A 23801-nucleotide genomic window follows, 5' to 3' on the forward strand; every position below is an offset into this window, starting at 1 on the left:
TCATCATATTTAAAATTGTTAATAACAGGATAAAAGATGAGCCAGACTCTTTGAAAATGTTAATATATATATATCAAACAAACTTCTAAACTTTTAAAATATATAAATAAAATTGTCTTCATGTTCTATCATTACAAATGCCAGTTCTAATCTTTTGTCTCTTTATACCCTCATTTTACTCCAGTGATGCATTCCTGGAGAAGATGGCATAAACAAAACAGATACAAAATAAATCTATTTTATTATGGAATAAATAGGGATGCATTCACGAATCAAAGTATTTTTTTCAAATAAAAACATGCTTAGTACTGAAATTTTTTACTAATACAAAATATGTACTGTACAATGGCTCTTACTATGTACAAATGTTTCTTCTACACCTTTCTTTATCAACTCTTCAAAATAAATTTAGCCTAATCACAAATAATAGTTTGATTCAATGGAATATTTTTCCAGTTCAAATCTTCTACCCACAATGTTAATAACCTCTCCTCTTGTTCTACTAATTTACCATGAAAACAACTTGCATTGCACTTACTCTGGTAACTTGCTCCATTAAACTTTCTATTTTCTCTGCATTCTTCACCATCATTATTACAGTCGACGGAAGAAAATTCATAATCCCCACAAACACTAGGCTGGCCTCAACCACCTTCCATTTTACCTTTTAAAGTTATGGATTGACTTGATTTCTCGACAACACGGACATTTGAATTCACTAATTTCTTTTTATTTCACACAGTTGTTTTTCTGTTCTTGTTATTACACAATAACTTCACTTTACTGTTCACACAATATTTTGCCATTTTAAACAATCCAACACTGCTTAGCATGACCATTAAAGCAATGTTACTAGCATTACTAGTGCTACCACCAGGCATGAAAAAATATTTGTAATTAGCATTTGCAAAAAATATCCTATACATTACGGAAAAGATTTTTTGGGGGGAAATTTGAAACCAGCATTGTTGTCAATTTGTATAAATCAAACTGACTATTATAAGAGGCTCTCGTTTTATGCCAAACATACGTCAAATCTTTTGTTTGCATTGAAGTAAATTCACTCAGCAATATGTAAATCAAAAAAAGCACAACACCTTAAGTTGCTGAGAAAATTTAATAAATGTAACAAACGTTTTCAGCCAAACCTGTTGGCCATCATCAGGTTAAACGTAGCAAACATATTCGAATGTTTACATTCGAATATGTTTGCTACATTTATTAAATTTTCTCAGCAACTTAAGGTGTTGTTGTTTTTTGTTTCTTTTGGTTTTCTTTAATTATCAGAACTGAATGTTAGTAATTACTATTATTTATTATCACAATAATTGTGAGAGCATGCAATTTTCTAAAATATTTAAAATAAATAAATAAATGATGATTAATAATTATACAAGTTACTCAATAATGTTTGCAGAAAAAATATATATATATTTTCTGCAAATAATTATTTAATAATTATTTGCAGAAATAATTATTAATATTTAATAATTATATANACACCTTGACAAATCGACCTATTGTGATGGAATAAAAAAGCTAGAACATCGCTGGAATAAGTGCATTGCTAACAAAATTAACTGCATTGAAAAATAAAAGTTTTAACATTATTTTGTTTGTTGTTCTATTTGAGGCCACAAACATTTCCGAACAGCCCTCATATATATCTAATCAACTTAAAAATATTTCTTTGTTTTTATTAATTTTTATCTAAACTTCATACAAAATATCTAAAAGAATAAATTTGAAAATTTTTTTTATTAAGACTCTTTGCCTTTGGCGTCAAGCTCTGGTGATTGCCAGCAAATCCACAACAATTAACTGCACTTTCTTAATTCGTCAACTCCATGTGGATTCCTGTGTGGCCAACTCCATACTTTCTAGACTTGAAGACGAAAAATATGTGCAGGTGGGAAAAGGAAAGTATGTAAAATGTCTTTTTAAAATTTTTAAATATTTACCTAAGATGTTTTGTTGGCTTTTTTATTTAAAAAAAAGCAAAAAGCTTTTAAATAAAATAAGCTTTAAATTTAAGTACTTTGTATTTCTATAATAGAATAAGAATATCAACAACAGATAAATATGTCTAGAATTTACTGTTTTCAGACGACCAAATACCAATTCCTTGGGATCTCAATCCCACTTGAAATTTAAAAATCAAAAGTTGAGTGTGAAGCAATATTTGGTGTCGTAATAGAAAATGAATTCTCAAATAATAAAGTATAAAAAAAAGATTAATGTGCTGATGCTCCTTTTTGCACTATTTAAATTAAGTGATATAGAGCAATAAAAACCTAGAGAAAACAAAAACATTCATTTGTAATGCTTTGATTGAAAATATCTTGTTTTTGATCTATAAAACGACAACTGTAAGAGAATAGAAAGAAGACATATTAGAAAGGATAAGAAATCAGTAAATAAGAGAAGGTGGAAAGTGAGAAAAAAATATATTGGAGATACAATAATTGTATAGAATAACTGCCACTAGAATACTCATGGGCGTAAGTTGAAAGAAGTTGTAGGGTCACAAACGGGCACTTACACACAGAACATTAGACAAAAAAGACATATCATGCTTTCCTTTGTCTCAAGTCTTAATGTCTACAAATATCAAATTTATAATAATTTGTGTTATCGTTATTAGAAATTCCTTTCTTTTTCTTTATTCATATTGTAATTAAGTTTTTTATTTTTATCACAGACCATATTTTATTTTAAAATAGAATTTTCCAATCTCTGAATTTGAAACAGTCCTAAATATATTTGTTTTACCAAATTTCAGACATTTGGATCAATTTACTCTTTTGAAAGATTAATAGGTTTACATATTTCTTTGAGCATTTGGCTCTTATTTTTGAATTTTGATTAATCAAAAAAAAAATTATAATTAGTTTCTTTTGAGATCATTTCACTAATAATTGACGAGAATGATGATTACTTTTGTCATTACCATAATAAGAAAAATTGTCAAGTATCAGTTTTTATAATTAAACTTATCCCATTTGACATTGTCTGGAGGGGGACCTAATGAATTGATTAAAATTTCACTTCAATTGCTCGATTAGATCCCATTCCAAAATATCTTTCAAATTTCACTAGTCTCTCTTAGTTTTACTGAAGATATTACTGAATGGAAATTTAATTATAAAACTCTAATTATAACTGCTCAGTATTTATTAAAAAAAAAGAGAGTTAAATATTACACAAAAATAGATATAGTTAATAAAAATACTCTAGTTATCTATATAAATTAACACACAAGTTTAGTAAATGGCAATCTTAAAATTCTATTCTGTCAAGGCTTTCTAATTTCAATAAAACCTATACCCTGTACATGATTCCCATTGGGAATGAGATCTGAAAATAGATAATCAATTGCTTTGTATCTAATATAGGAATCTCTTCTTAGCATATATATAATTTTAATAATGAAAAATAAATAAGCTTATAAGATACATTGGGATTAAATTTACAATTATTATTATTTATGCTTCCTCCAGTTACTAATTATTTAGTTTAAATATATAATCTAATACATGCTTTTGTATCATATATATATTTAAATTCTGTTCTTAAATATCATTATTTGTAATATCAAAAATATTCACACTTTTCCAGCAAAAGGATTTAAGGAACAAATGTTTTTGGTTTATTTTATAAACATGCTTCACGTTTCAAACTACAAAATTTTGAAATTCTAAATTGGAATTTTTCAAACATTCATTGACATTATTTATAAAATTTTTAGAATATTATAATTTTGTATACAGAANTAGCACTGACCTTGGAGAGACCACTAAACTTAAGTGCATTGTAACGAATAATTGTTTAATAGTGTCTTTGTCATCAGTGTTTGAGTTAGGAAAGTTATTTTAAATTATTGATTCAAAAACATTTTATTTCAGTCACCCATAATTCAATTAACCATTTCTTGCAGTTCATTTAATGTATCTAGTATGATATTCCATGTCATTGAGTGTTACATAGACACTGTATCTAGACTAGCTATCTTATATTGAGGATTTAGTTTTAGTTGTTTTAAACTATTCAAAATTTTGTCTGTATTTTTCATTGAATAAACAATCTTCATAAGTGTTTAATTTTTGTTTTGAAAAATTTCCAGATTATACAAAGGCAAAAATCTAAATTCATCTGACAATCGTATCACCATATCCAATGGTTTGAATTTTAAATTTTTTTTATTTAATTGTGATGTACAAATATTAGTGGTTTTTAATATAAATGCTTTTTTATCAATTAATAATGATAAAGCTTAAAGCTTTAAGTTACTTATTGCTTCCTTTGGATCTATTGGTCCCAACACATGGCTTGTACTTATTTACTTTGATATTTTTTATATCAAGTCACTTTTTATGAAGGTTTGTCTTGATTTATCAAGTTTTCATAAAAAGTGATTTAATTTTTTTTAAATTTCTTTTGATAGACAATTTGCTTTCATACCATACTTTATGTTTAACTTCCTTTTGTCAAATATGCTAAAATTAAAAAAAATATTTTTCAGTATCTGCCTGTTTCCATTTAGTTCCTGTTCTTTCAATTCCATAGTATTAGATTATGGGGCTCAACAAAATGGAAGGCAGTTGATATGTTTGAAAAATTAAGAAAAGCCTAGGACTTTTATTAATATTTTTTTTATATGAGGCAGTAAAACTACTATAGTTTTATTGATTATCAATAAATTTTCAGAAATAGCTTTGAGTTAATTTTGCAATAAGAAAAACAAAACTATTATTTACTGATTTATTTCTTTATTCTATTTATTATTTTAATATATTTAAATCTAATTGTGGCAGTTAAAATTCTTCCATTTTTTCCATTTCCATTCTTTTGTGTCAATTAATGACAGCAGCAATAGTTCTTAAATGCTGTACATTTATTCCACAAAAATGTATTTTAATATATTGTGTATTTACTTTGTTATATTCTATAATCAGTAGCCTTTGTGTCTCCTCTCTTCTGGCCAATTGCTGCATTTCACTTTACCAATCCTTACATGATAATTATCTTGCACCATATTAAGTTGCTTTTGTTGTCGCAGACATTCAAATCAATTAGTAGTAGTAAGTGAACTATGCAAGCATTTTAATTTCAACATTTCTTTTTTTTAAATAATAATATGCAAAAAGAAAGAAATGTTAAAATTAAAATGCTTGCATGGTTCACTTATTTACATTGTGTATATGATGTATATGTTCATATGATTTCAGAGATAGAAAAAAGAAGGTAGTTAATAAAAAACGTTTGACTACAGAAGGTTTTCTTAAATATATGAATCAAACTAAGAAGCATAGCGAGGAGTTTCTGAATGACAATCCGAATGAAAAATCTGACGAGTGTGGAGATTTGGAGAAAAAAGTAAATATATCATGATAAATATAAGTAATTATATATGTTTATCAATTAAAATACTTTAATACCAATTATCTGAATGTTGAGTATAATATAGACTTTAGCATATAAAACTTTTTATAGAGTAAAAAAAAAAATATATATATAAAAAATTTAAAACAAATAATATAAACCAGTAAATATATTTAACTATTAAGTAACAAAAACTATTAATAAACAAAACCAACAGGATGACTCTTGACTTACAACAACTATATTGAAAAGATCAGAGTAATTCTCTGTGATGCATTGCAAACAATAACACTTATTTCTCATCAGCCTGTGTTTACAAAGGGAAATGATAATTTTTTGAAATTTTATAAAGACAGCAATCATATATCAATTGGATACAATTATATTATCACGCAAGTTCTTTGATCTTACATTTATAGTCTCAAAGAATAACCAAACAACCAAACCCACACTCAGCAGAAAGAATAAATTACTAAAATCATCACTAAACACCTTTGGCTGTTCAGAAGAATTTCAAAACCATTATCTAACATGAAATCCAGATGCACTGTTTTCCAGGCCAAAAATCTCTGCAAATAGTATTGTTCTACTGTCAATTTAATACTTACTCAGGGATAGAATTTATAAACTTTTTACAATAAATATAATTCAAAATTTTTACATCTATATTACAGCCATTTATTGAGAAATTATTAAAAAAACTGATATGCTGATATTGGTCCATTACATTTTAAAAGAACTATGTTTATGCAATCCCCTATAGGGGTGAGACAAACTAAAATTTTAAATGGAACTCCCTACAAAATGTTAATGCATTTGAATTCTATGCTTAAAAAAGCAGCAACTTTTAATCAGTGGTGTTTTCTTAAATCAAATTTTCTAGAGAAAATGCATCATGTAAAGTGGATCATGTAAATGGTTAACAAATTAGTACAAAAAAAAATCAATTTGAAAAAACATGAATAAATATAATTAATTAATATATATAAATAATTTTATATAATGACAAATATNCAACTAAATAAAATTTGATGATAAAAATTGCCAAGTGCCTGAAAATAAATACAATAATAATTTGTGTTTGAATTACTACTAATAACTACTAGCACGGTTTCAAAGCACCAGTATTTTTTTAAATAATATAGAATAAACTAATAACAATGTGAAAACTTCAAAAACATTATTAAAATAAAGTTTCTAAGTATATCTGTTCTCTGTTTTAAATACCAGTAGTTCTAATTTGACTAATCATATAAAATTAAGTACTTTTTTAATAAATTCTTTAATAAATTTATTAAAAACTTTTTTAATAAATATACAATACACTGTACATTTACCATTTATTAATATTCTCACCTGTTTCAATACACTGAAGTGCACTCAGTCTAAGATGGGCTTCTCCATCATGTGGAAAATCTTTAGGCTGAATAACATAAATACGTGTAATAGGAATGTCTTCAGAATTTGTTATTTCTCCTTTGTCATTATACCAACGATCTGATTTTACATCACAATTACAAGGAAATATATTCTTATTACAATTCTTATCATTATCACAAATGCATTGTCTAGGTACAGAATTTATTTTCTTTACTAATGACCCTTTTGCTGATTGCAACCAAGTGAGTGACATCAACCTATATTTCAAATAGAAAGAAAAAATATCACCAAGTTTCACTGCTACAAGCATGTAGAGAACTTTGGATTATCAAAAACTTAATAATTCAAAGGAAATAATTTTCAAAAATTATAACTAATTTTAAAATTTGTAGTTATTTAATAATTTATTTTCTAAAATAGTTTAAACTAGCAATGTTTTAGACTGAATCTTCTAGTAAATAAACTAAACAAAATTCACTAAAAATGAAACAAAAACTCAGCAAATTTAATCAGAAAAATACAATTTAAAAAGTCTTAAATTACGGAAATATTACTGAAATGAATTCATATTAACCGTCCATACTTTTCCAGCAGTAAAAAATGTTTTCATATCTGCAATCGTTTTTAGCCTCATTCAAGGATCAGTGTCAAAAACATTTAGAGGCAGAAAACATTTGAATTTCAGATATTAAAACATTTTTTACTACTGGAAAAGTGTGAAAGGTTAATGTGAATTCATTAAAAAGTCTTTTATGATCAGAAAGTATCAAAACTTCAACAGCATTAATTTTTCCAGTAAAGTTTTTTCAACAACAAAACACACATATGAAACCAGAAAATCCAGCAATAATCCAATATTTTAACGAGAAAACTAGTGTTTTTGACTGGTTTCATCAGTCATCATCAAGTTTAATTATATCCTATAAAAGTATGCACAACTGAACAAAAATATAAACAATACAAAACCTGGATAATAATGTTAAAGAAAGAACATTTTTTTCATTTTTTTCTTCAAAAATTGAACAAAAATTTGAAAATGTTGAAACAAGAAATTAATTGGATGAGGCAGTGAGAATCATTGTGGCTGTTCAGAAATCAAAAAAATTTTTTAAGTGACTTCAAAAAAGCATCTAAATGCTTATGAGATGGTGTCAGCATCCTTATAATTTGTGGTTGTACCTTTTCTATTGGTTTTGTATATATCATAGGTTAATTAAATATTAAAACGTTATATAATAATAATACATTATATGAAATTCAATCAAATGCAAGATATGCAAAAAAAATACTAAAATCAAGGCATTAAATTAAGAGCTCTCTAATTATTTGATTAAGTATTTCCAGGCCAAAGGCAACCCTTCCGAATCTCTAGAATTAATGCATGCATCATGCAATCTGCTCTTATATATTTCAATTTTGTTGGCACAAATTGCCAATCTTGGTGAATGTACTGGTTTAATGATACTTGCTTCATCCCATTTGACGATTGAGCCCTCAAGTTGTGCCAATTGCGATAGTATTGTGGCATTAGATCCCTTGCTGATATTGTATTTGTGTTCTTTTAATCTGATAAAGAATAAATAATAAAGATGTATAAAAAAAAATAAAATTTTATTTTATTTTTCTTTATACATTTATATATATACTTCATTTGTTATTTTATTTTATTTGTATTTAAATTTTTGTTCTATTTTGTTTATATTCGAATATCTTAGCCTGATGATGGCCAACAGATTTGGCTGAAAACGTTTGCTTTTCATTAAATTTTTCTCAGTAAATTAAGGTGTTGTGTTTTTGATTTACATACAAGTGCTGAGTGAGTGTACCTCAATTTTGATTTAAAATTGTTACTGCCATAAATATCGTGAACTGATGAAAAACGCATAAGTTTAAGACAAATAATTAGTTAGACTTGAACTTTCTACAAAATTGATTCAGTGTAAATATTTGTTAGTGTAGTTATTATTGACACAAAAATGCCTGAGTAATTCAAATTATTGAAAAAGAAATATTTTAACTTCTTTACGAGAGTTATGTGAGTCAACAAACTCAACAAGTTATTTTTTACTTTGCTCTCTTAATATATGCTTTCTAGAAGAACTTAGCAAAAATTTATTATGAATTTGAAAGATTTCTAATCTAGAAGAACTTAGCAAAAATTTATTATGAATTTGAAAGATTTCTAATAAAAAAAAATACATCCTATATATGTAGGCAAATAAAAATTTTTTGTATGTTTTATATGTCAATTAACTAATGGTTTGGAAATGAAAATTCTGAATTAATATTTTTTTTTTATCATAAAATTATTCATTCATATTAAGTGTTTGTCTGGATAATTAACAAAAGTTTGCTTATCACAAATTCAATGTATATATAAGGATAATTATAAGAATGTACTTATATTAAATGTAAAACTTTATTAATGCATTGTACATGAATTTTAAAATCAACATTAGATAATATAAACTGCCTGATTAAAGTGGGTGCTTTAAATTTTATTGAAGAATATAGCTAGTAATAATAAATAGATAATCTTCTTGGGGAATTTTCTACAATTGTTCAGTTGCTNTGAAACAAGAAATTAATTGGATGAGGCAGTGAGAATCATTGTGGCTGTTCAGAAATCAAAAAAATTTTTTAAGTGACTTCAAAAAAGCATCTAAATGCTTATGAGATGGTGTCAGCATCCTTATAATTTGTGGTTGTACCTTTTCTATTGGTTTTGTATATATCACGCTTCTCTGAATGCTTCACATGGGCCATCTCCTTGTGGGCTTCTAGTATCATGATGGTGAGACTGTTTTAATGGAAGTCTCGTGTTCTTTTAGACAAAAACATAAGGAGCTAGCAGCCACTCCTATGCACTCCTAGTTTTGGCCAACTGTATTATCCATTATGAGATAGAGCAATGCAGAATGCAGAAACCCCAATACAGAAACTGTAATGATAGACATGATGATAAACAACATTTGAGGAAGGTGGTATTTATCATTGTCTTTAGAATTTCTAAGTAAAGAATATATGGTGTGGTTTTGTTTGTAGACAATAGTGATGTTGGTAACCCTTGCTATTTCCCTGTAAGTGCTTCTGAATTATTCGTTGTATCTTATGGCCTTGTGGGTTTTATCTTCTTTCTTGTTTTGTGTATCAAAGGATACCTTGTGATTAACCTCGCATGCAACCATATCAAATTATTGACTAATCTGTCTCTCTGTCAATACATATTGAGAGAATTCTTATATTCATAACAGACAACCTTGACAGCTATCATCATACAATAACCAATTTGGAAACTTGTGTGGCATGCCTGCACGACTTATCACTTAACAATGGAGCATACATCAGAGTATGTGATTTTGAATCATTATATCCCTTCATAAAAATTGAGCCTCATTAAGACCAAATGATCTGGCTGACTATATCAAACTAGGATGCTTGACAGTACAGTACACAACTTTATATCTGAGCGCTTGAATGGATATCCTTGTAATGTCAAGAACTCCACAGATCTAATTGATATTTTGTGGCAAGTTAGGGTAACAGACAGAGCATTTATTACTGTCTTTGATTTTGTCTCAATTAAAATATAACAATGCCTCTGTGCACTTAGGGATCTGTTACTAAGCAGCCCTGGGGAATGCGCAACATAAACATGTATTGGAGCTAGCACATCTTTTGTGCTATACGTCTTTCTTATGCTTTAGTAACAATACATACTTATGGGGGCCAAGGGGGGAGAAATAAAAAAAACTCAATGAACGATAATAGGTGATATATATCGTCATCATCTCCCTTGCTGTTGGACTGCCGAGCGGTAACAATCAACGACATGTGGAAGCAATTGAGTCAGAGATAAATGCTTCGTTTACAAACAACACAACCGTTTATTAAACACGAAAGAAGCTTACAAGATTTCCGCGATCTTGGAAGTTCTGCGACAGCTGCGGCCTTGGGGTCTTCCTCTCCTTTCCAAGATAGTCCCATTTTGAAGGAGTGTCCCTTGTTTGTGAATGAACCATTCCATCATGTCTCGACGACTCCAGGACGATGTGGTTGACTTCTGTTGATGGAAAGATGTCGATCTGAGGTTGGGAGATGGAGACAAAGATGGGTATGAGACACACACAATAGATCTGTCACTTGGAACTTTCGGGAGAAGAAGCCGTCGTGTCCTTGAATTTTCGGGGTTTTATCCATTTTCTCTCAGATTCCCCTTTCTGATTGGTCTCTCCTCGTCACCTGATGACAATTCGAAACCTTTCGGGGCGCGGGAGAGGTCAAAATTGAAGTTTAATTCAATCTCCAACTGGAAATGGTTGACAGACTTACATTCTTCTATTGTTTAAAAGTTAGCGTCGCATTTTCATAAAATAAAAATCTATTTCTAATTAATATATATTTTTTCTCTAAAACAATTATTTTAACGCGAATTTTAGTGAGGGTTCGGACCTGTCCGGAGCCTCACATACTTACGAAAACAGGGCATACCTGTGGGCAGCCCCCTCTCAGGATTTATGCAATTTAGTAGCTTGCAATTGGAACAAAAGTTCATATCTCTATTCTTATCGAACATTCTGGTATACAAGAGTTAAGTTGATGACCTTTTTATTCTATGGAAAGATGAGCTGAATGTAAATGATTTCGTAAGTTGCATGAATGACAACCCATATGGCCTTACCATCAAGCTAGGTTGTAAGAGTGACACAAATGTTCATTTCCTTGATGGTAACTGGGTGAAAACGAGCATTTACTATAAACCATGTTATGTACCATTATTTATTCTGGCAAACCCTGCTGACCCTTTCTCTTATAAGATTGTGGCCTTCTGTGAACTAATGAGACAAGTATACATGCACCACACTTGACAGGAGGAAACTGTGGCAAAGTTGAAGCACATCGAGAACATAGCTGTAAAGCATGGTTATGGTAGGGACCTAATATGTAACTTATTGCATCTACTTCAATCAACCAGATGCACATATCATATCCAACACACAGGTAACACTAAACAGAACTCATGATCACAACATTAACCAAGCATGCACGGTAGTGGAATACAACCAGCATCTAAGCTCCATCTATATAGAAATTGCTGCCCATATGGGCATAAAGATTGTCTATAGGAGATCCAACATAGTGTATGTTAACTCAAAGGATGCCACTAATGTTTCATATGCTCAGAGGTACTGTTATGAAGAAATGGGCAACACTAGCATTAGCAATTTTTTCTATGCCATTATTTATATGGCATATGGGATAGTTCTATCACCATGGTAACATATATGGTTAAAAGTTATCTATATGCACTTAGATGGTTCCATATTTTTAAAAATAATTTCTAAACACATTGTTCTATGCATTCCATGTTTGAATCTTACTGGTTGAAAATCTGATGAAGACTGGGGTACAGTCAAAAACGTTAGTTTTCATTAAGTTTTTGTTGTTACTGGACTCCTAAGATTCTCAAGTGTGAATTTTTATAAACTTTTACAATTAGTGCTTCAAAAAATGCAATCCAAAACCTGTAACAGTAAATCTAGTAGTGGAGATAAATGCAAAAAGTGTGGCTCTGTTACTGTGGAAACTAAATTGGACATTATAAAACTACAGTAGAGTATTGATTATCCAAATACCGATCAACTGAAACATCAGTTAACCGAAAGCATTCCAGTTGGCAAATTCAAATTTCTGCTAGTGCTGTGGCACTGCAATATTTGGCTATGTCTTGGGCTACTTCAATATTACTTTTGTTGGTGTGTGTGTTTTAGCTGGCAGTACTGGCGCGACCGTATTATATTGTTAAAAATTATTTGTTTATTCTGCAAAAACAAAATAAATATATTGAAAAATATAAAAACAAAAAAAAGTTATATTTTGGAAGTTAATCTAGTATCAAAAACATTCTGATTCAGCATGACACATGTCAAGAGGGTACTTAAGGAGCAACAGTATTTGAACGAGGCTTTTTTCCCCATCGTGAGTGGTGTGTTTTGCTTCAACTCATTGGAGAATATAGCCCAAGTGGCTGACATCTCCAGATAAACCCTGGAAAAAGAGTTTTGCTTGTTTTGTGTGGTGTTTTTCTGAGGACTGTGTGTAGGGATGTGTGTCATGCTGAATTGGAATGTTTTAGATACTAGATTAACTTATAAAATATAATTTTTTTTGTTTTTATATTTTTCAATATATTCATTTTGTTTGTGCAAAATAAAGAAATAATTTTTAATGATACAATAGCCACAATTATTATTTTAAAAAAATTTTCATTAGGCTTAACAATTACTAAAATTCATCACACAATTGAGAAAAATTTCAACATGGGCTAGGTTAATATATTTTTTCATACAATATCAGTTATCCAAAAAATCAGTTATCTGAACAACCCCAGTCCTGAATTGTTTTGGATGCTCTACTGTATGTGTATTAGATGAGAAAAATATATATATTTGAAATACTTGCTGCTAAGCAGTAAATGGGTAAATGAGCATAATGTATTCTATTAAGTACATTAGAGAATCAAACAGTAACAATACATGGTTAATCTGTGTACAAATTAGTGATGGGATGATTAATCAGAATTGGAAAAATGAAACATTTTCTGGGTATTGGAATCTGAATCAAGCAAATCTCGTCATAATTTTGAATTCTTAAAACAATTCTTTCACATTTAACAAAAGAAAATTAATTATTTGTTTCAGTCAAAGATTAAAAAATTTTTTAAATTACAATATTAATAATTAAGTATTAGTTTATTGGAAACGTTCACATTGCCAAAGCAGAGAGTACACGACACCCATATATGAGGTGATTGATGTCTGTCATAGCAAACTTTTCTTCCATGTAGTCAGAGTAGCAAGAGATTGCATTTGGTCAGTACTAACTGTCCCCATTTTAGGGGAGATAGTGTGACATTAGTTTCCCACCAGGCCAATATTGAGTCGGTTTGACCAGCAATTTCAAATTGAGGCTGGTGGTCAACAAAAATATTTAAGTGTCTGCAAAACAGTTTAAAATATAAACAAAATTATATTTTAATCGAAAATATATTATATCAAATTGTTTCTAATATTTATTATGTTTATAATGAGTAAAATGCTTGAACAACACCTTAAATATTTTTTTCAGCAACACTTTAATGTATTTAAATGAGCATTTTTGATCCCTTTTCATAGGTCTGTGCCAAGTTTAACAAAAAGATTTGAATTGTTTAAGAGGACAGTTCGAATTTTCTTGTTAAACCTGATGCAGATCTATGAAAAGAGGTTGAAACACTCATTTAAATAAAGTATTACTAAAAAAGTATTTAAGGTGTTATTCAAACTAAATTAGTTTCAGCCTATATAGAAGTGCTTTTTAATGATAAAACAACTTTTCCATTATAACTATGAATGTTTTTGTTATGTTTCACAGAAAATGCTGTGATACATTAAATTTTCTAAAGCAATTCGCACAATTCTAAGAAAAATAATTGTTTGTGCTAAGTTTACTGCCATTTTCAGTTTAAAAAATTGATTTTACTTCCCTGACTCTTGTTATATAGATGGGGAGTATGGCAATTGGTTAAAATTGAGGGAAAGTATGGCAATTGGTCAAAAATGACCCCCCAAATTTTTACATTTTTGAACTCAGGACCTTGAAACTTTGAGAAATGCAAAAAAAATTTGAGGCTTTTTACTGTCTGTATGGATGTGTGTGTGTGTGTGTGTGTGTGTGCGTGTGTGTGGAGGGGCATGATTTTGTTCACCCTCTTTGAAGCTTAACTCCTGTGCTTGTTCAAACTAAAAACTGTCCATATTACTTTTGATCTATCTTGCTTACCAATCTGACAATGAATGCATTAAGGCAGTGTTTCCCAACCTTTTTGGATTAGTAACAAACTTTGAATTTAATACAATTCTTGTGACACATGATAATTTTTAAAATAAAAATGTTTAATAAATTATGATTTATTTTTAAAACTTGATAATACAGAAGTTAAACTTAACAAGGCAAAAACTTGCAATTTTGCAAATATATTATAAAAATAAACAGACTATTTAAGTCAATGCATAAAGAGCTAGTATAGGTCTTTAAGCTGGTAAGCTGAAATGTTTATAGAAGCTTCAAAAAGTTGGTATGGCCAACATAAAGCTGAAATGTTTATAGAAGCTTCAAAAAGTTGGTATGGCCAACATATGCATAGACACATGCAACTTTTGTAAGGGTATGATTATATTGCAAAGTTTGCAACAATCAGCATTTTAGTAAATACTTCCTTCTCTCTTTGGCTGGCTGGCAGTAAAAAGATGAGAGATAAATGAAATTTAAAAAAAGAGCTTATTCAAAATTCTAAAAAATATTTAATATTTCCATAACCCACCTAAGGCACTCTTGTGACACAAGGTTGAAAAATACTGCATTAAAGTATTGTTTTTAGTTTGCCAAAGCACAGGCTTGAATCCCAGTTTGAATATGAACATTTGTTTCTGTTAAAAAATTTAATGAAAATTGTTGTTGGGAAGGTAGTTTAAAGTCACTAAACATGGCATTGCACACAAAAATAAACTAAAACTAAAATTAAAAAATATCTTAAAGAACTGAAAATTAGATAGATTAATAATTAAAAGTATGGAAACAGGAGTTATGTATAAAATGTATAAAAAATAATAATTTCTGAAATTATTGACTTAATTATATTGTCATCATGCTGCTAAAACTTTGTAAGTGACATAACAGACAAAATTAATCTTATGATATAAAATGATTGCTTTTCTCCTGCATATGTTATGTGACAACATGAATGACCTTCTTGACATTTAAATTAATAAATACATAAATGAATAATTTAAATTTTGTGGACATAGTTATAATTATTTTATAATATTGCAGGTACTCTGTTAGCTGATGAAGGCACAAGTGAAGAAAGTGAGCAAGAGGAAGCCGAAGGGAATTTTCTGTCTTCTGAATCTAGTTACATCATAGATGAAACCTCCAGCAATGAGGATGATAGTGAAAATGAGTACTGATGGAACAAGATCCTGTGGAAGACAACTGCAATGAAAATAAAAAACTGCCAATGATAATACTGTACTTCTGTGGCTAACAATGCAATTTCAGAAGGCAACAGAAAACAAGAGGAATTGAAAATCCAAGTCAAATGAATCAAGAACATAAACCAGAATAAACGTAAGAGAGAGCCTTATCATGGCCTTAAAAAGGATAAGGCTGGTAAAGACAGAGTACCATCCATCCTGTTTGTAAAAAGATGCTTCTGACAATATTTGGTCTGAAGGAGTGGTGTGTTAGCAATTGAGTATTGAAAGACAAGCAGGGTACACATCACTGAGAAAGTGTATTAGATCTCAAAGCCCATGGCTGCAGCAAAAAAAGCTATAAAAGAGAATTTGTAATCATGTTTCTGAAACAGTTACCAAAAATGCCCTCACCCATCAACATCAAAACTGTACTTACGACCAGTCAGAGCATTGAAATATGAGCAGTAAAAGTTATCAAATGCCAGGAACAAAATAAAATGCCTGTTTGCAGAAACATGTTCTTCGATATCTTTAAGTCTCAAAACCTGGGTTTATTTCAGCCAAGAAAAGATCAATAGGATGTATGTCTATCTTATTTGTCAGATAAAGTTTACAAAAAGCATCAGCCAAAAAAAAAAAAAAATGAAATGAAATGAAAGAGCAGAAGTCTAGGGATAAAGAAGCAGTCATTAGGAGAATTGAGCAATTTATACAATGGATCTTCAAGCTGTCAAACTTGCATCAATGTTAAAGGCATGTGCCTTATACTATACAATTAAATTCTGTGTTCATAACTTTATATCAATATTACTCAAAATAGCAACCAGGGATGTGTCTTGATATGAATGAAACAAAAGTTAGTATGGTTTGACTGTTTGCATCAGGCACAATTGATTTCCTTAATACAAAAATGAAGAAAATTCTGATTGACTTCGTCTTTTATAGTGATGGATGCACATATCAAAACCAAAATGTGGTTTTGAGTAATGCTTTGTTAAAATTGGGTTTAGAAAAAAATGTTACTGTTTTCCAATATTTCTTAGAGAAAGGACACATTGAGATGGAAGTTTATAACATCTATAGTACAATAAAGAAAACTGAAAACAGAGGAATTATCCTGATCTCTGACTATAGCTCTGTTTGTAAAGAAACAAGACCAGACCTACCATATCAGATTCATTATCTTGACCATTAATTTTTTGGAGATTACAGTAAACTGAGGTTTTTGTCTTCTGTTAGGCCAGGCAATTCTACAAGTAACCATGCTGTGACAAAAGTTGTTTCAATCAAATATACTCTAAAAGAGGAATTATACTGTAAGTTGTGTATATGTAATGATTGGGCTGAGCTACCAAGAAGAAAATCAGGAAAGATGCATCAACTTTTGTGCCCCATATGTATTCTTCTTATTTGAAAATATCAAGTAAGGCTGCGTACACACTAGGCGTTTTTAAACGCGCATTTGACGAACCACGAGTTCTGGATAGGCGTACACACTCAAACGTGTGCTTTTGGCCAAGTGCGTGTTAAACGTGCGTTTATAGATTTTTCTTAAAACGCGCGTTTTGCAGGCGTCAGCCGAGCACTTTGAGATATATGTGCTGCCATGTTACTGTACATTCGATCGTGCGTTTTCGGGTAGAGTGGACGTACGTTGGCCGAAATGGAGAACAATCATTTCAATACTTATCTATTTATTGATGAAATCTAAAAGAGACCAACCATTGTCAAAGGATTTTATAGATATTTTAAAAGAATGAAAAAACTTGGGTTTATTTTGTCTTAGTTTTGGATACAACGTCGCAAACATTCCATGTGTCAGTCTATCTCTTAATATTGAGTGCACCCAAAATTCTCTTTGCCTCTGCCATCGTCTTTTATAGTGACGATGGAGGAGGGGCACACAAGCAATTAATTTCACGTCCATTTCCAAACTGAGCCAGTGCATATGCTCCACTAAACGCTCATCTAACGCTGAGCTAATGCCTGGTGTGTACGCTGCTAACGCGTGTTTAACGCAACGCAAAACGCCTAGTGTGTACACAGCCTAAGAGTTCAAGCATTTACAAAAACTGCTACACGTGCCATTCATACTATGACAACTTGCCACACTAATGTCAAAACAATAACTGTAGTTGTTTATTATACTGTTACTGCTCTAAATGGGTATTATGCTCTAGATGTTATGTAATGTAATGTTATCTGGAGATATAATTACTCTAATAAAACAAGACTAAAACAATATGTTGTTTTGTTATGTTGCTGTATTTGTAACATTCACAGCCTTATGGTTGTGACCTTTTCATAAAACCATGTATATACCATAATGAACAAACAGGCTGTAGATGAAAAACATTTAAGTGACAGTTTAACTTCTTTTGCTGGTCATCAACATTACTTTATTTTGCCTTCTTTGTGTAAAATTGATTTTGTTATTACCTCTCCAGAAATGCCACATTTCATGCTTACCTATTTATGCTATAGTTTTTGATTCCTGTAAAAGTTTGGTTTTGATGCTTAAAAGGTTTTAGCAGCACAATGATGATATGTTGATGCAATATAATCTATTCAGTTTTCTTCTTTCACAATAGAAAGTAACACATGATATCTAAGTTAAATAAAACTTAACATACCCAAATGGAACTTTATAGCATTCATATCTAATTTTTTGAGAACATTTTTTAGATTTTGAAACGAAATGTTGAAGCATTTCTGATGTAAAATCCCGATATGTAATATCAACATAAAAATCTTCCATTGAACTTTTCCTTGCTATCTACATTTAAATAAAGTATCAGTTAATTTCATGCTAGTAAAATTTTAGAAATTATTATATCTGAAACAATAGAAAGTAACAACTCTATAATGAATTTCAGAACAACAAATCTTAAAAAACTTATTTCTAACTTTTTTGAGAAATAAGAATATAAATAATAAAGGCATTTTTTGATAAAATAAGAAGGATACACTAGATAAAATATTTCAAAGAAATACATTCAACTTTAACTAATATATCTAATATACATAATATATCAACTTTATTTAATATATCTTTATCTTTTACCTAATATGTAGGACAAAATTAAAAAATAAAAGTTTTTGATCACCTCAAATAATTATCTTCAAATTCAGGAAAAAAAAAAGTAATAATACTCTAGAACAGTGTTTCTCAACCTCTAACAAATCGTCGCCCCCTTCAATAAAACCGTTACATAGTATCACCACCTTCACTACAAAATTCCGATGCTGAGGGACATGCTAATGCCAAATTCGTACTGCATTGAATAGATTAGTGACTAGTATAATGTTATTTGTTTAATTATTGTACGATATAATGAATAAAATATCTAATTATTCTTAATATAATGTTTTACTATATTGCTCAGAAAATTGTTTTTCGCCCCCAAAATATAAATTATTACTAATAGCCCCTCAACATGGAAAAATGCCCACATGGGGGCGATATCGCCCCTGTTGAGAAACACTGCTCGAGAACAATGGTATCCAAACTTTTCAATTGATTGGACAAATTGTGCACAAGTTGCAGGTAAATGGGTCACAAATATTTTATATATTCCATATATACCAAATTCTACTATTTTTATATATAAGGTAAATGCACCGGTAGTGGACACTGCATGAGTAGTGGACACTTTGAACTTCAAATATGAGTAATAAGGTTGTAGATGGCTTCACTGTTCAAACATACAAAGCATTCAATAGACAGAACTTCTGTTTACTGAATGATTTGTATGTTTGAACAGTGAAGCCATCTACAACCTTATTACTCATATTTGAAGTTCAAAGTGTCCACTACTCGTGCAGTGTCCACTACCGGTGCGTTTACCTTAATGTGTTGAACATGTTCTTGGACTGGATTAGCACATGCCACAGGCTGGATTTGGCCTGGGGCTATAGTTTGGGCATCAGTCCTCTAGAATATACAACAAATGCACTTAAATAAAAAAACACAAGACTAGATTCACGTATATATTTAATAATGATAATTTTGTCCCAAAAGTGAAGACTAAAAATGTCTTCACTTTTTGCCATGTCCAAGTGAAGACATTTTTAGTCTCTGTTACATTTTTTAAATTGTAAATTTGTCAACCTTTTTTTTATAAATAAAATATTATATTTTTAATTGTGCTGGGATTGTCACCTGTGAACTTTTAGACTGTTTTGCATTTTTTTTTTGCAGAAGCATAGCCTTTAAAGAAAGGTTATCTCTGCTGTGGAAGACAGTTGTTTTTGGTGATTGGACATGGCAAAAAGTGAACATATTTTTAGTCTCTGTTACATTTTTAGATTATAAATTATATTTTAACAAAAAATTAAGTGTCAACATTTTAATAATGAAATTAATGAAGATAAGTTATATGCCTATATTAGTTTTTTAAAATTTTTATGAAAACAATTCAAAATGACTGGAAATCACAGTTCCAGTTAGTATATACTAGCTGGCAGTTCTAGTGTATTGTAATTAGTTGTATAAGTTAGTTAATAAAATAAAACTGTTTTATTGAAAAGTAATATTAAAAACCAGTATTAAACTGTCTTATAGTGTTATAACTGCTAAAATAAAAATAAGAAACACAAGTTATGTATTTCAAGGTATAATTACAAATACTTTCTAAAATGTTAAGAATGTAGAAATTCAAAAGCTATTAAGTGCTTATTCTATTTATATTCTTCAAGTGCTTGGAACACAATGTAAATATCAAAAATATTCACATTATCTTAAATAAACAATATTGATGCCACTTGTTTTCATTTTAGCAGTTATAACAGTAGAAGACAGTTTTACATTCATTTTTTGATGTATGTCAATATTACTATATTATCATTACTACTATTTCATATTGCTTATCCAGAAGAAAAGTGATAACTCAAAAATGTAATTTTTTACGATATTCAATTAATGTTATCCATAATGTAATTTGAGCCACATATAGGTTTTTTTCTTTAATATGACAGGTGATACTATCTCAAAAAGTCTAAAGTAACACATCTGAAAAAAACATGTTCTATTTAAAAATAAAAGACACACAATTTTTTTGGGATGTGTCAATTTTCTTCAGGTTGACCAACATATTAATGAATAATGAATTAAATAACTGAGATGAAAGTCAAGAATTAAATATATTTAATTATATATTAATTTGTATAAAAACATAATATAATTCAAATATTGTAATTAATACAGTATATAACTATCATATAGTATATTTAAGTACATAAATAAATTTAAAGTACATTATCTCTTAAAATTAGTAAAACTTTAACAAAATTGAAATTAAAAAGTATCATAAAAATAATCATACCATTTCTGTCATAACATTATTTTCAATTTCTGTAATTATATTTTTATCATCATCCATATTGCATTTAACATTACTGGGTGGAAAAGGTCCATTTTTATCAATATCTATAGTGTATACTCCAGATTTTCTATAACCAAGAAGATATAGCTCTTCACACGAACGTCGGTTAATTGCTGAAAATGTAGTCATAATAATATGTAAATTAACACTAAAGAGTAAATTGCAAGTAACATTATATTTTTTATTAATCTAAATAAAATAATAAATGCCAATTCATGAAATAGAGAACTTGCAAGAACATCATCTCACATAACCAAATTATCATCATTCCATCTCCTGTACCATATATGTGCAGTTCTGTTTGTGGAGATGCATTGGCTTGCTTCTGAACGTTTATCACGTGTAGATGGCAAAATATGCATTTCACTTTCCTGGCTCTGTTATATATAACAGAGAAAAAGTATGGAAACATTTTATAGTTTTAGACTCAGGACCTTGAAACATTGAGATATGCAAAAAAAAATTTGAGAATTTTTTTTTATGTATGGATGTGTTTGTGTGTAGTGGGCTTGATTTTTGTCACCCAATTTAAAGCTTAATTCCCATGAATTTTGTCAAAAATTTCTGATATTTTGCAGGAGATTTTTATATTAGAGCAGTGTTTTCAACTTTTTTCATCTCACAGCAGACTTGAACCTATAATTAAATTTCCACAGCAAAAATTTCCTTGGGATAAATCACGATTTAAAGTTTTGTTTAAAAACATTCTATCATCACATTACACTTGCCACTTAACCTAATTCTTTTTGTCTATATTTTTGTGAATTAAATAAAACAGTATTGTTCATCCTTAAAATAGCAGCAGATTACAACAATAGTTATTTAAATTAATAATTTTCATTTACATAAGAAAAGCAATTAACATTAAGTCTTAATTTGCATTTAAAAGTGACATGATAATTGCCTTTATGAACCTGTCCAACGTTCCGCTATTTCTAAGTTAAAATAATTTGAACCGAACATGGGCAATTATAGATACATTTTTGATTAAAAGAAAATTTCATTTTAAATGAACTAACCCAGTGTTATGCACATATAATTTTGCTTATGAATATATATTTCTACTACATTATGTATACATATATTTATTATAACAACAAAAAACTTGTATAATCAAGGTAAAGAGGTTTTAATTTTGACATGTACACTTATTGTTCTTTGAACTTCTTTCGAAAATAATTTGTTTAATAACCTTCAAAACTTTTTGCAGCACAGCTACAATCCTCCCATGGCACACAGGTTGAAAATCACTATACTAGAGAGAGCAATGATATTAAATTTTTGTAGTTAAAGGTCAAGGAGATTGTAAATCATATCTCAAGTAGGTTCTAAGGGACTTAATGAAGATTTTACTCATTATTAACATTTACAATTTTTTATAAAATTCATCTCTCCCCTCAAAATTAAGCCTTTTTCCATTTTATAATAACTAAAAATATAAAAGGTTTTTAATAACAAAATTTCATTAATGGTGCCACATGCAAATTTATTTATGTTTAATGATATAAAATTCACTTTTTAATTTAGATCTCATAACAGCAGGAAAGTTACACAGTGCACTGCTGGATTTTTTAAATAGGTTATTTAACAACTCTTACTAGTCAAGACACTGACTGGTACAGAAGTAAAATTTTAAAGTACAGTGGTAACTCAGGATACGAAATTAATCCGTTCCGACACTGAGATCGTATCATGAAAATGTCGTAAGGTGAACATTTTTCCCCATACGATTACACGTAAAATCAAATAATTCATTCCAACACGAAAAACACACTCAAATTAAAGCTAAGTAATACATTAAAAAAAAAAAACTATAGTAAGGAAAACACTGAAAAATGCGTTTTGTAGTTGTAAATGTATAAATAATCAACAACAACCCAAAGCCCGAATAGTATATATAATAAATTGCCAAACGATCGCCTAAATATCGGGCTATTATATGGCTAATTAAATGATTAGAATAAAGTAATTTGTCATTAGAGGTAGGCGTTAGGTGCCATCTCTTAAGTAAATTAATAATTAAAATTAAATAAATAAATTATTAAATTAATTTTAGAACCTTCTGGAATAAAAGAACTGGCCCGGGACGGGGCTTGAACCCACNTATATATATATATATATATATATATATATATATATATATATATATATATATATATATATATATATATATATATATATATATATATATATATATATATATATATATATATATATACCTCGCCAGGTGTTACGTTAGTTGGCTGAGTGCCATTGGGGTTGTGGGCGATGAAGTCGTCCCCAGTCAGTGATGTATTTAACCAAATAAGGTTATATCCAATCTAATATACTTCTGGAAGCGAAGACTCGCTCGGGGTCTGGGTGGCGTAACTGGCAAGCGCACTGCACGGCAAGAGGAGGTTGCGGGTTCAAGCCCCGTCCCGGACCAGTTCTTTTATTCCAGAAGGTTCTAAAATTAATTTAATAATTTATTTATTTAATTTTAATTATTAATTTACTTAAGAGATGGTGCCTAACGCCTACCTCTAATGACAAATTACTTTATTCTAATCATTTAATTAGCCATATAATAGCCCGATATTTAGGTGATTGTTTGGCAATTTATTGTATAAATAATCGTAATAGAATAATAATTGAT

The 23801-nt window shown here is 29.3% G+C and overlaps 2 protein-coding genes across 2 annotated transcripts in view; one reads left to right on the top strand and one right to left on the bottom strand.

Annotated features, from left to right (window-relative positions):
* Positions 1–5444, top strand: part of LOC111640763 (meiosis-specific protein HOP1-like) — a 53972-nt gene extending 48528 nt beyond the window's left edge. The window contains exons 9-10 of the mRNA XM_023386816.1: positions 1766–1923; positions 5229–5444. Coding sequence (XP_023242584.1) covers positions 1766–1923; positions 5229–5391 — 321 coding nt within the window. The 3' untranslated portion in view covers positions 5392–5444. The remainder of the gene's footprint in view (positions 1–1765; positions 1924–5228) is intronic.
* Positions 5445–6700: 1256 nt separating this feature from the next.
* LOC111640758 (contactin-associated protein-like 5) overlaps positions 6701–23801 on the bottom strand; it is a 30281-nt gene continuing 13180 nt past the window's right edge. The window contains exons 4-6 of the mRNA XM_023386809.1: positions 21104–21276; positions 18413–18555; positions 6701–7019 (exon numbers count right to left, since the gene is read on the bottom strand). Coding sequence (XP_023242577.1) covers positions 6716–7019; positions 18413–18555; positions 21104–21276 — 620 coding nt within the window. The 3' untranslated portion in view covers positions 6701–6715. The remainder of the gene's footprint in view (positions 7020–18412; positions 18556–21103; positions 21277–23801) is intronic.

The sequence above is a fragment of the Centruroides sculpturatus genome, unplaced genomic scaffold, assembly GCF_000671375.1.
Source record: "Centruroides sculpturatus isolate CEXI.00-Female unplaced genomic scaffold, Cexi_2.0 scaffold1477, whole genome shotgun sequence".
Classification (NCBI taxonomy): Eukaryota; Metazoa; Arthropoda; class Arachnida; order Scorpiones; family Buthidae; genus Centruroides; species Centruroides sculpturatus.